Source organism: Chinchilla lanigera, unplaced genomic scaffold (genome assembly GCF_000276665.1).
Source record: "Chinchilla lanigera isolate Chin_1 unplaced genomic scaffold, ChiLan1.0 scaffold00130, whole genome shotgun sequence".
Classification (NCBI taxonomy): Eukaryota; Metazoa; Chordata; class Mammalia; order Rodentia; family Chinchillidae; genus Chinchilla; species Chinchilla lanigera.
This window is the reverse complement of record NW_004955531.1, coordinates 100,901-114,103: the sequence shown is the minus strand read 5'-3', so window position 1 is coordinate 114,103 and position 13,203 is coordinate 100,901. Positions and strand designations below refer to the sequence as shown.

The following is a 13,203-nucleotide window of genomic DNA, read 5'->3' as shown; positions in this document are numbered from 1 at the left end:
CCTTAAACTGGCATTGATATTATTCTTTTCTAAATGTAACAGTTGGACCATAATGAATTGAACAGTGGCCAGTAATTTACAAATGAAGTATTACCTGCCTTCCAACCTCAGAATATAGAACCACTTTTAATGTATGTGACTTTTAGGGGAAGCTTCCAGAACAGTGCAGTACCAAAGCTTTCTGTGATCCGTGTTTTCAGTCCTGAGTGTTCCTACTTGAAACTGCCATTTTCTTCTAAGTAAGCATACTATCCTTTTTATTCTATGAACCAGCTTGCATTTACAAGGTGCTAGCCATGTCTTTCTTGCTAAGACTGCAATTTTGAGACCCTTTACAATTAAAACTTCCTAGTCATAAGTATTTTTTTTTAGCACACTGTTAGTTGCTGTGTGAGATGTAACAGATATAGATCCTAACTCCTTTTCTAGTTGTCCTGAAGTAATGGTTATGAGAAGTTGGGTTACAGGATTTCACTGAGTAGAGGAATTTTGTTAGCATCCCAATCCTTCCTCCACCCCTTACCTTGTGTGCCTACGCATATTTCTCTTTACTAGCAGTTGAAGATAAAACTTTTAGTTGCACAATTCTCACAGAAACAATGGGTCATTTCCCTTTATGTACCATACTGTCAGTGACGTTAAAATGCCCAGGAAATGTTGGTAAAAGAAAAAAATTACATTTAATTTTTACTGGCAGTATTGATGGTAAAAGTAATTTGGTATTTTGAAGGTTTTTGATTTTTAAAAAATTTTAATTTTAGGGGCTGGGGATTTAGCTCAGCAGCACAGAGCCTGCCTGGGAAGCACGAGGTCGTGAGTTCGATTCTTGGTATTGGGAAAAAAAAATTTAATTTTGTTTCATTTGGACTATAGCACCTTTAAAACAAAGTATAAACTGGGCGTGGTGGCACACACCTGTAATTCCAGCACTCAGGGGGCTGAGGCAGGAGGGTCCTTGCAAGTTTGAGGCCGGCCTTGGCTACAAAGTGAGCTCAACGTCAGCCTGAACTGCATAGCTAGACCCTGTCTCAAAAAGACCAAAAATAAAAAAAGTGTTTAGTAGATTCATAGAAACGCTATAATGATAATATTTGGGGGGGAATCTCTAAGCTGTACAATAATCTCAGTCTCAGAATAATATTTAATTAATAAGTGACCAATTGTACTCCTGTAAGCAACAAAGCTGTACAACTATAATATAAGGTATATGATAATAGCAATACACATAAAACCCTATTTTAATAAAGTTATTAGAATTGCTACCTGATATCCTATTTTTACATTGCTTAATTTATGAGAATAATATTGTACTTAATTTCCAAAGCAGTTTGGCAATACTGAGACAATAATATTTTTTATTTATAACCATATATGAATGCATTATAAACAGTTTTATTTATTTTTTTATAAACAGTTTTAAAGTACATTTAATATGTGTTTTAAATGTTATAGACGTGATTGTGGATTTGTTATTTTTTAGCAAAAACTTAGCATAAATGATGTTTTGGTTCAGACTCAAAACCCACAACCGAAACAACAGGTCAAATTAGTTTAACTGCATTACACAGCTGTCAAATGACAAGTACATTATACATATACGTGCATGTAAGATATATATATATATATAAATATATATATAAAGAGAGATAAATCAACCTCACATATATCTGTATATTTGCCAGCAAAAGAGAAATGTCATCATTAAATAGATGGCACCCAAATACCTGGGAACTTGTGAATGCGGATAATCTGATTTTCTTCATAAACCAGAATCCACTGTGGAGACATAAGAAATATCAGTTATTAAAACTTAGCATACTGACTACTTGCTCTAAGAGAACCAGAATATATGTTCATCTTTTCCGAAATCAAACTAAAATAGTCCCTGCAATAGCAGAAATAAGTGAACCCTTTTCTTTATTTGAAAAAACAACATAAGCAGTGACAAAATAGGGGAAAGAGCTGTCTGTGTTTGATTTTTTGTTTTTGTTTTTGTTTTTTTTTTAAACTTTTTGCTTGTTTTTTGAGACAAGGTCTCACTATGTAGTTTAGACTGGCCTTGAATTCACTATATTTCCCAAGCTTCCCTTGAACTTGTGGTGATTTTCCTGCCTTACTTAACCTCCCAAGTGCTGAGATTACAGGTATTCACTGCTAAGCCAGCTATGTCCCTCTGCAAGGAAGATATATCTTCTAAGAAAAGAAATTTGTGATGAAGGAGAAAAAAAATCTTCCCCTCCAAAAAAAGAAATAACTACCATCAGCTTACTATAAGATATGCCACAGAATCTTTAGCTGTATTTTAAAATTTTATTTTATTATTTTTTTTTTGGTGGTACCAGGAATCAAACTCATGACCTCATGCTTGCAAGGCAAGCACTGCGCCACTGAGCTATATTCCCAGCCACCCTTTTAGCTGTATTTTAATGAAGTCTTTGTCTAATTTTAAGTCTCATATACTATTTTTAATAAACTTTTTAAAAATGAGTATTAAATATTCTGAGGCCCGGAGGAACAGCTCAGATGCCTTAGTTCAATCCTCAACACACACACACACACACACACCAAGAACAAATATTAAATATTCTACATATATCATTTTTACATTTAATGAAAGGGTTTATGTAAGAAATAGTCTTTAAGAGAAGGGCTTTCAGGAGAATTCACGTTTGACAATATCAAAATAATCGTGTTGTCAGGTAACTAGATTAATATAGCTTTGCAGTTTACATTATTATCGCCAGATGCATTTCTTTACACATCAAATTCTATTTAGAAAATTAAACAAATGTTTTAGCAGAAATTGGGGTTTGAATTCATGTTTCAGTAGAATAATGTAACTCTTCCGTGACATCCAAAGGACCCATAATTTGAGCTTTGGGTGAACTGCACTGCTCATTTTCGTTTGTATGAGGGGAAGCATCTAGAAAGCACCATCAACAGCCTCCCAAAAAGTTCTTCTGTAGGCTGCCTTCTGCCTTGCCAGAAGAAGGCTAATGTTGGTCTGTATGTACTATGTTCTTGGCTACTTGTGGCATGCTGTCTGGATTGTTAACTGTCATGAGGCTTTGATATTGATTATATTTTTGATTTGAAGTAATAACTCTTTGCTACCTTGTATGAATATGCTATTTTTATAACTTGTTTTGCTATCTTGTGATTCTTAACATAAATATTGTAATTATGTGTCTCTCTTTTGGTTTGCTTGACTGGAATTCCCCTTCTACTTGGATGACCACAGGTGACCCTAGTATCTTCTGTAGTCTGCCTTTGGGGTTTTTTATAGTGAGTAGCATGGTAATGTTAATCGGAGCAAGGTACATCTCAGGTTAGTTGCTCTTTAAATTAGATAATTTTTATTAGTTAGCTTTAATGTATTTATGTGTAACTCAAAGTTTTCAGTATTTTTTATTCTTTGTTTAGGAGGCTGAAAAATCAAGTAATCATATGATTAGTCATATCAATTATTTTTGAAGCAGTTAGAATTAAAGACTGACTTTGCTTGAACTTTTTTATGTTTAGTAAATTATTTCTTTGAGGAGCTATATTCTGGTGTCAGCTGCAGCAATAACTACAAGCAGAAAGTACAAATGTTAATGTTTAAATAAAAAGATTTTCAGAATGACTGATAAAAGTTAAAGTATAATTCTGACATTAGTTAACTTGGCTTTCAAATGTGCATAAATTTTGTGTGTGTGTGTATGTGTGTGTGTGTGTTTCTAAAAATTTGCTAAGCAAGTTTGTTAAGTTTCAGTTTTGGCAAAATTTTTGGCCAGAGCATGTTCCCCGAGTTCCTATAAAACTTTAAAATTGGGGAAGATTTATAGTCATTTTATTTTAGTTAAAAGAATATGTTTTCTAGCTGGGCACAGTGGCAGACACCTGTAATCCCTGCTACTTGAGAGGCTGAAAGAAGAGCATCAGAAGTTTGAGACAAGCATGGGCAGTTTACTGTGAGACCCTGTCTCAAAGTAAATAAGGGTAGAGATGTAGCTTAGTAGTAGAGCACTTATTTAGCATGCACGAGGCCCTGGGCTCAAAAAAAATAACATATAAGTTTTAAAATTATCACTTAAAAGTTATAATTTAAATGAATTAGTGTTGAATTGAAAAGTGAATTCTTATTTTTGCTCGATAACTTCTACCAGATACTGTATTCTTATAAAAATTAAAACTGCTCAGCATGTTATGAAATAACATGCTAATCTGTGTTTGTTTTAATATGATAGCCATTTTGGAAGCTGATGATGGTTCAATTTTTCTTCAATTTACTATCTAAAATGGAAATGGCTTGTTTCTTATTCCATATTTCCACAAAAATGAAACACTTTAATATCTTCATGATTTAGAGAAAGGGTTAAATCATCTCTTAATAGATGATGACCTGGGTTTAAGATGTAAAATTAATTAATTTAGGTTTTTTGAGACAGGGTCTCGCTATGTATTTCCAGCTGGTCTTGAACTCACTATGTAGCCCAGGTTGCCCTAAAATTCATAACAGTTCTCCTGCCTCCGCCTCCCAAGTGCCAGGATTACAAGCTTGCCTCACAAAATGCAGTTTATGATGTAAAATTTAAACTTTATTAATGTAGAGAGAATATCTGATTGTAGAACTCTAACAAGCATTTATGTAGCTTGGTATCATCATATATAAATATGAATTAAAAACTTAAATTTGCAGAACATTACCTTTTAATTAATGAGAAAGTTTGAGTTACTTGCATTAAAATTTAAAACTCGATTATATGACTGTATTTTATATTCTTAATGTCCAAGTATATTAAGGATAATTTTTTCCCAAATCATCTGCTTCTGTTCTAACCATACCTTATTTTTGTATTAGTCCTAATGTCCTAAGGGTTTCAGTATATAAATCTATGTGAGATTAGCAGATATCTCTTCTTTTTGCTTCTGAAGAATGTTTGATGGAAGACTTTAAATATTCCCATGCAAACTGTAATTCACATTTCTAAAAAAATAGATAGGTTGTTTTAGAAAATGTTCTATTACTTTTCATTATCCTGAATGCTTTGGGCTGCATAATAACAATCTGGAAAAGAAAAGAGTACACATTGCAGCTGGAAGTTTTCATTGATTTTATTATTGTCATTTGTTTTTGGATACCGTGACAACGTGAAAAGGGATAGTGGCTATGAAAACTGAGACACAGAGCATCTCTCTAAGCTACGGGACACATTAAGTGTCCTGATGATTAGGTTTCTAAACTCCTTTTGGTCACTGTCTCTAGGTTCTTTCTTTGGTAATATATGCTGAGAAAGAGTGGGAATTGTTTGTGTTGGTAAAAAGTTAACATCACTGGTAATATTTTTTAATTTTAGAATTGGCCCAGTTTAATTTGTTGCATTTTAACTGGGAAGTATTGATAAGAAATCACATGAAATTTATAGCTCAATAAATGATTGAATAGTCTTCATTGCTTTAACTCCTGAATGGTTTGTGTCCCCCATTTTAGGTATCCCGTAAATAATACCAACTCATGGATTCCCAAGATGCGAGCTTTATCCATAAAGAGAGAATCCTACAATTGTATCTCTTAATGCTGCGACACCATTCATAGACTCTGATTTTCTGTGTAAGCCACTTGCTGCATGATCCTCCCAGTAGATCTGTGGCTTGAAATAAAGAAAATGGCAACAGAAAGAATGCTATGGAAACACTTGATTTGTTTTTTAACATTGACACTTAACATTGGGCTGGCTACCTTTGGGGCTGACGCCCTCCATTGTCATAACCTCCTGCCCTGTTTCCTCTGAAGCCTAGGAAGGATTCAGACCCTATCCATTGAAATCTTCCACCAAATGTATTCAGATGCTAATAGACCTGGATCTGATTCTCAGCACTATGCACACCTGATTGAGGAGTTGCTGCAAAGCTCCTGACTTTCTGTTTTTAACCAATCCCTCAAAGTCTTCTTTTCTACATGCTACAAAGTCACAACACCTTCACCCAATGTTTAAATGGAAACTTCTACTAAATTATTAAGATGACTACTTAGTATTCTCATAGTTTGGATATTTTTCTCAAAAATGTTTGCCAAAACTGCCATTCTTCAGGCATTTTACATTGTCTCCCTAATTATAATTATAATGACGATTGTCTGGATCTCATAGGGAAGAACACTTTTTTTTTCTTTTTCCATCTCCTGTTTATATTTTTTACTTTGTACGTATAACATACATGCCTATGTATTTTATATACTGAGAGTAGCCCATTTATAAATTAAGAGCACATTGTATTCAGTAGGTTTATAACAGGGCTGGTCTTTAGCAGACTACTATGTATATAAATATTTCGGGGGGGGGAAGAGCTGTACACATTTTGGGGCAACGGTTATGCATACTATTTACAGGGAGAAAATTTTTATTAAAGAGCCAACACATAAAATTGAAGTCCTATATGTTCTATTTCAATAAAGGAAAATGTACTTTATTATGACTTCAACTATATTTCTTATATTCTTTTTATTTAATTGTCTAGTTGAATGTATGCTTGAAAAAGAACAAAAACTGTGGAATACTCCAGTAAATACTGTTATGAAACAGAAGTATTAGTCCAAATAAAATGATTTTTCTTTGGCGTTCAGTTTTTACATATGTGGGATTCTTTTGAGGAATTGAGGGAATATCAAAAAAGTTTAAAAGCTAAGTAACAAAAAATTTAGGAATGAAGCCAAGAATCTGTTTTAATCTAAATGTTATTAACTGTTAATGAAAAATTATAATTTGTATAGGGGATAAGAGAATTACTTCTGCTTAATGTCATCTTGCAACTGAAAAGATTTACCATTGGAAATGTCTTTGAGTGCACCTACGCATTTCTCAAAATACTTAGTATATGTTCCAAGAATTTTCCTAATCTAACTTGTTAACATCATTGTTTTAATGTCTTAAAATGAATTTGTTTAGTAGCAAATAAGAAAATATTGCTTCCTATTTTTTTCTATCAGTGCTGAGTGAGAAAATATTTATGTGAATATAAAAGTTTTATTTTGCTTGGAATTAATGATAGCTTGCTTTATTTACTGTTCTGATTATGCTGTTTCTAAATTATTGAATCTGCTGGCTTTATTGATACAGCTGCCACTTACGTGACACATACAAAAAGGTACTGTGAAGTTAACACTTTGTGCCAGGGGTACTTTTAATGTAGTTACGATTTTACTTAGGTAGGTTGAGTTCATTGTAAATAATTGTGCAAATCACTGTTCAGATAATTTTAAGATCACATTAATTTTTCTATAAATTACAAGATTTATAAATGTTTGAAATTGTATACATTGATATTTAATGATAAACTTACAATAAATTGACCCCTTATTCTTACTTGCATTCTCATTTACAGATTTGAACTTAGCTCAAGTTAAATTAACAAGGATGTTTCAGTAAACACGAAACTCAGTTGCTAGGACTTCATCAGGCACACTCTAAAGAATTAACCAACAGCTGATGAAATAGTTTCTGGAGTGATGAGCACTTATTAAAATCGTATTATCCCAGTGTTTCCAGAAAATACTTTGCCTAGGTCAGCTGCCATTATCAGTAGTCTCGCCTGGCTGACCGTGAGTGTCTGTGGATTTCATTTTGTGCTTCAGCTTCTGTCTGGGTTAATCAGTGGAGTTACTACACCATTGTTCTCTTGACTTGACAGTCCACACCTCATTCTTTTGTAACTGGTTTTAACTAATATTTAAATATTAAAGCTTACTTGGTTCCTTGTTCTTGCAACTTAACAATTACAAGTTCACATGAACAATTAGCAGAAACGGAGAAAACAGTTTGATTGCTATGCTGTTCATCTTTTATAGCTACAGAGCCAGGCATACTGGCACATGCCTATAATCCCAGCACTTTGGAGGCTGAGGCAGGAGTATCTTTGTGAGTTCGAGACCAACCTGGCCTACAAAGTGAGCTCAAGGCCAGCCTGAACTGCATAGTGAGACCCTGTTTCAAAATGACCAAAAAAAAATATACATTTTATAGGTACATATCTTAAGGCTGATCTTATAATTAAGTATAAGATATGCTAAATACCATAGACAAAAACCTCACAGGTATTTACTGAGAATTCTCTCTCATCAGCATTAATAAAAATGACCCATTAAATTAAATTTGAGCAGTATAAAGAAATACTCTGAGATGCCAAAGTTAGGTTAAAAACAAGTAGCATAGTTAGGCCAGTATCTTTAATTACCAGTTTTCACCCTATTTCAGATAACCAGTTCTACCTGACAACCTAAGAGTTGAGGCGATGGCAATATTTATTTTAAAGCACAATTGCTGTAGACCTTTTAGGGTTTCCCTGATAAATACTAAGTACCTTTTATTCTTTGTTATTCAATCTGATAGTATTTATCTCACTGGATATTGCATATTTTATGGCAAGTTTACAAGTAAATTTTATAAATAGCAACTATTTAAATCACCAAAGTGCTCATCAGAGGGAGACTTGTTAAATAATCTATACTGTAGCCACTCAATAGAAAATTTGTAGCTTTGGAAGAGAATGAGGACAGTCTAAAAATAAATGGAAGCCTTACTCCGGATAATTGACAACACAAGGAGCAGGGAAGTGCATTAGTGCATTACCTTTCTATTGAAAAGAGAGCTCGAGGTGAATGCAGCTCATGCCAGCTGGTGCTTACCTGGCGTGCAGGAGGCCCTGGATAGGATCCTTCCAACATGGGGGTGGAGGGAAGTGGAGAGAATGGAGAAAATCCTTTATATGAAGAAAGGAGAAGGACTGTGAGGGACAGGAAAGTTAATGGATAGACATGTAGTGACACTCAATCTCAGCTACCCAGGAGGCCAAAGCAGAAGAACTTTGAGTTTGAGGCCACCATGGGAAACTTCACAAGAACCTTGTCTCAAAGTAGAAAGCCCTCCGCATATAGATAGTGATAGAGTACTTCCCTAGCACGCATGAATCCCTGGGTTCTATCCTTGGCACCACAAAAATAAATGTGGGTGCTGTGTAGAGAAAAAATTGGAATGTTTGCCTATACAACAAAAATGTAAGCTGTCACAAGTTACCTACTGGGACAGAACCAAGTGCTAATTGGGCGCTTGGGAGATGGGTGGAAATACATATACTTGAACCATCTTAATTGTTAGTACGTATACTATTGAACCATAATATTACTTACAAAGCTAAGTTTTTGAACTTACATTGGAAGTCATTGTACATAAATATGCGCAGCACTAGAGAAAACAATCCAAGTATCTGTTGATGAGTAAATAGAAGTTTTATACTTTTACAATAGCGTATTACTCAGTTAAAAAAACGAAGAGTACTGATACATGCTACAATGTGAATGAACCTTGGAAGTATGCAAAGTGAAACTAGACCCAAAATACATTTATGCCACAAACTGCCACATGTAGTATGCTATTAGATGAAATGTCCAGAGGAGGCAAATCCATAGAAAGTAGCTTAGTGATTGCCTGAGCCTAGAGGAAGGGGACATGGGAAGTATTTTTAAGTGCACATGGAGTTTCTTCCTGGGGTAATGGAAATGCTTTGAAATTAAATGTGATGGTTACACAATTTTGTGAATGTACTAAAAACCACAGATGCATCATACATTAAAAGGGTACATTTGATGGTATGTGGATTATATAAAAAATGTCATGAATTCATGACCTACAGACCAAATATCCCCTTCAGGCCTATTTAAAACAAAATGATTTAAGTTTGCATTTATGTAAAATAAATATAAATGCCAAGTCCCAGATGGTAAGGGAGTTTGTAATCCCTGAAATGAATTTTCTTTACCCATTGAAAAATGGAGGTTAATAAATTAACGCCCTCGCCCCCCATGCTGCAGGGTTCCTTTTCATTCCACTTTCACTAACACTTCTCTCAAGTGTTTTAATGTTGGAAATAGAAAAATGCTTTAGTCAAGGGTTCCTGAGAGAGTGTGATGAACCAAATTCTGTGCTTGCACTCACCCTCCCAGGGGTTTGCGTGGTATCTTCCCTAGAATATACTGAGACTCAAAGATGTAGTTAACTGGTCCCCCGGCCCCATCACCAAAAATAAACTAATCAACCTGTAATAAGTGAGGAGGCAGCCTTCCTAAAGTGCTAATCGCAGTATATTACCACTAGTTACCAGTAGCTTGACTTTTACATACACAAAACCTCTTAACTGTGCTGTTAATTTTCTTAAAGGTTTGATTTTATCTGTTCATCTTCTTCCCGACCTTACTTCAAGCCTTCAGCTGCCAGAGGAACTCTTAAAATGACCATTTCTGTCCACTTTTTAATAAAACCTCTTGGAAATGAAAGTAATACCACTCGTAGAAAAATTGTAAAGTAAAAGAACAGTAGAAAAGGACACAGACCTAAAATTAATCTTGTGGTCACCATTTTCATCATTTCCCAATATTTAAAGGACTATTTCACACATCTTGAATATTTAGAAACTTTTCTTGTGGCGCTGGGGAGTGAACCTGCAGCCTGATCACTGAGCTACATTTCCAACCTTTTAAATTTAAATTTTTTATTCTGAGAGTGAGTCTCCCCAAGTCTCTTAAGTTGCCCAGAGGGCTCGAACTTAGGACCCTGTGTCAGCGTCCCATAGTACTGGGATTAAAATCGTGCCACCACGCCCAAATCTTTGAATATTCATAAACATAAAAATTTTAACATGCAAAATAACACGAAGTGTTATCTATGTGGATCCATGCTAGTGAGTAACCCATGGATAAGGGTAAAACCACTGTGGGGGTAGCAGCTGTCTCTGGAAGGGGGCTGGAGTCATGGGAACGGGCTTGGCTGGAACCTGCAAAGTTGTTTCTAAAAAAAAAAAAAAAAGCTACAGCAAATACGGTATAGCACAGTTTTAAAACTCCTTAGTGTTAAGTACGCAAGTATTTACTGCATTCCCTACATTTATGTATGTTTGATATACTTCTTAATAAACTCGGCCCGGGATATAGCTCAGTGGCATAAGTGTCTGGCTAGCAAGTGCAAGGTCCTGATTTCGATTCCCGGTACAAAAAAAATAAAAAAAAAAAAAAAAAAAAAAAAACAAATAGAAAAAAACTAAGGCAGATCCCCACCCCTATCACTTACTGTCCCTTCAGTGTGATTGTGTTTGCCCTGATGGCCTCCTGAATTAAAAAGGTTGAAGTTGTCTCCATCTGTCCTCTGGCAGAATTACTTTGAGCACCTCATATAAAGTATCATTATAGAGAAAAAATAAATGCATGTTCAAAGTTGCATCCTTCCTTAGCCATTCATTTGTTATGACTTAATTTAAAAGGCTGAAAAAAAATCCACTTGCTTTATTTCATATATAGTACCGCCCACAAATGTTAATAACCACTTCTGTAAGTCACCTTCATTCTCACAGGTTAAGGCTGGAAGATTTCTGTATAGAAAAGAAGCAACTCTGCACAAGATCAAGGGGGGAAACAACTGTGGCCATGTTACTGAATTTGAAGTTGGGCACAAGGGCTGCTTTATCGTTTTCCAGGTTCTAGTTCATTACAAGTCAAAGAAACGATACAAAATGGATTAGAATCTTCTTCTGGACGTGTTTTGAAAGGGTCACAAAGACATAGGTAAAATAAAATGATGAGACAATCAAAATGATTAACAGCTGCTAATGAAGGGAAACGGAACTCTGCAATAAATGAATCCTCCAGTTTCACTTGTGTGGCCTTTTGCATTGTTTTTTTACTTCTTTTGGCTCCACTCAAGAAAATGTTACTGCTATTTGGTTGCTTTCTCTAGATGTTTTTATTTTGTTTTGTTTTGTTTTGGTTTGGTTTTTGTCCAGTACTGGGAACCGAACTCACGACCTTGCACTTGCCAGGCAGGCACTTTTGCCGCTGAGCTAAATCCCCAGCCCCTCTCTAGATGTTTTTAAAGGAAATAACAACTAATGATTGAAACTATGTTGTTTCAATGTAAGCTCTATGTATCCATCCCACAGGTCAATTCTCTAGTTCTCTGTGTTAAGTGCATGCGTATATGAACATCCCCCATAAGTATGCACACCCACTCCCCAACACAGTATATATTTTTGTTCAGCATATTTACACATGAATACCAGCCTTAATGTTTGTTTGTTTGTTTATTTATTGTCTTTTTGAGACAGGGTTTCACTCTGCAGTTCAGGCTGGCCTTGAACTCATTTTGTACTCGAGGCTAGACTCGAACTCACAACAGTCCTGCTGCCTCAGCCTCTCAACTGCTGGGATTACAGGTGTGCACCGCCACGCCCAGCTTCTATTAAGTTTGTACACTTATAGTAAAACCAGAGCTAATGTCCTCTCTGTGGTTATAGAATGGAATAGTAAATATGAGAGGCAAATTTTTGCCAGGTCCTCAATATGGATGTCCATCAGAGACACCATGTTCCCCTTCTTCCCTGTCAGAGAGAAGCACACATGTATGCTAGGCCTAGGTGGAACCTTGTCTGTTACATGCAGGGCTTCGTATACCCTGGAGCCTGCTCCTTCTTTGGTTTGTCTCATAATCAACTCCAGTGACTGCGTTTGGCCAGTTGAACTGCACTCACTGGTAGTGGTTAGCAGAGTGCATATCCCCTTGTAGTTAACTGTTTAAACAATTTAGGGTCAACCAACTCCAAGGGAAATGTATGCTCCCGTTACAGTCCAAATACAGCCAAATGAGCCCCTCCCTCAAGAAGTTTGCCCTCTAAAGTTAAAGAAGTAAAATGCTCCATGTCTAGCCCTAGATTCTGGGCTTGAGGCAAGCAACTAAGTAGTTCAAGCCAAGGATTTTTGTTCCCAGTGCAAAGAACTGGAAGGTAAAGTAGGAAGCTGAAAGTGTTAACTTCTTTTAATTACAGTAAACAGGACTTCAAATGTAATGGTTTTTTTTTTTATTGAGTTTTAGGCAGCATAATGCCAATATTAAATGATTTTAAATGGACATATGCTGAGCCGTTTCTGCCTAAATGGGTCAAATGTGAAATCACAATTTATCAAGGAATTTACCATTAAAGATTCATCAGTCTTTTCTAACACCATCACTCGTAGTCCAAGCTGTTACCAACTTGCAAAAGCCATGTAGAATGGAATCTAGAGATCGGGTTTGGTTGCCTGTTGAAAAGCTGGTTTCTTGTAAGAAACAAATGCAACCGCTAGGTGGCGGTGCTTCCCACGTTCTCAGTCTTTTCAGGCCTTCCCCGCGGCTTTTGCCTCAGAAG

General features: G+C 35.6%; 1 protein-coding gene across 5 annotated transcripts in view; it reads left to right on the top strand.

The window, feature by feature from the left end:
- Gk (glycerol kinase) overlaps positions 1-7,343 on the top strand; it is a 76,587-nt gene extending 69,244 nt beyond the window's left edge. For 4 of the 5 annotated variants that reach the window (XM_013507561.1, XM_013507562.1, XM_005410126.2 and 1 more), the window contains 2 exons: positions 3,242-3,328; positions 5,474-7,343. In XM_013507561.1, coding sequence (XP_013363015.1) covers positions 3,242-3,328; positions 5,474-5,484 — 98 coding nt within the window. In that variant the 3' untranslated portion in view covers positions 5,485-7,343. The remainder of the gene's footprint in view (positions 1-3,241; positions 3,329-5,473) is intronic. The other variant, XM_013507563.1, reaches the window with a different exon arrangement.
- The last annotated feature ends 5,860 nt before the right edge of the window (positions 7,344-13,203 follow it).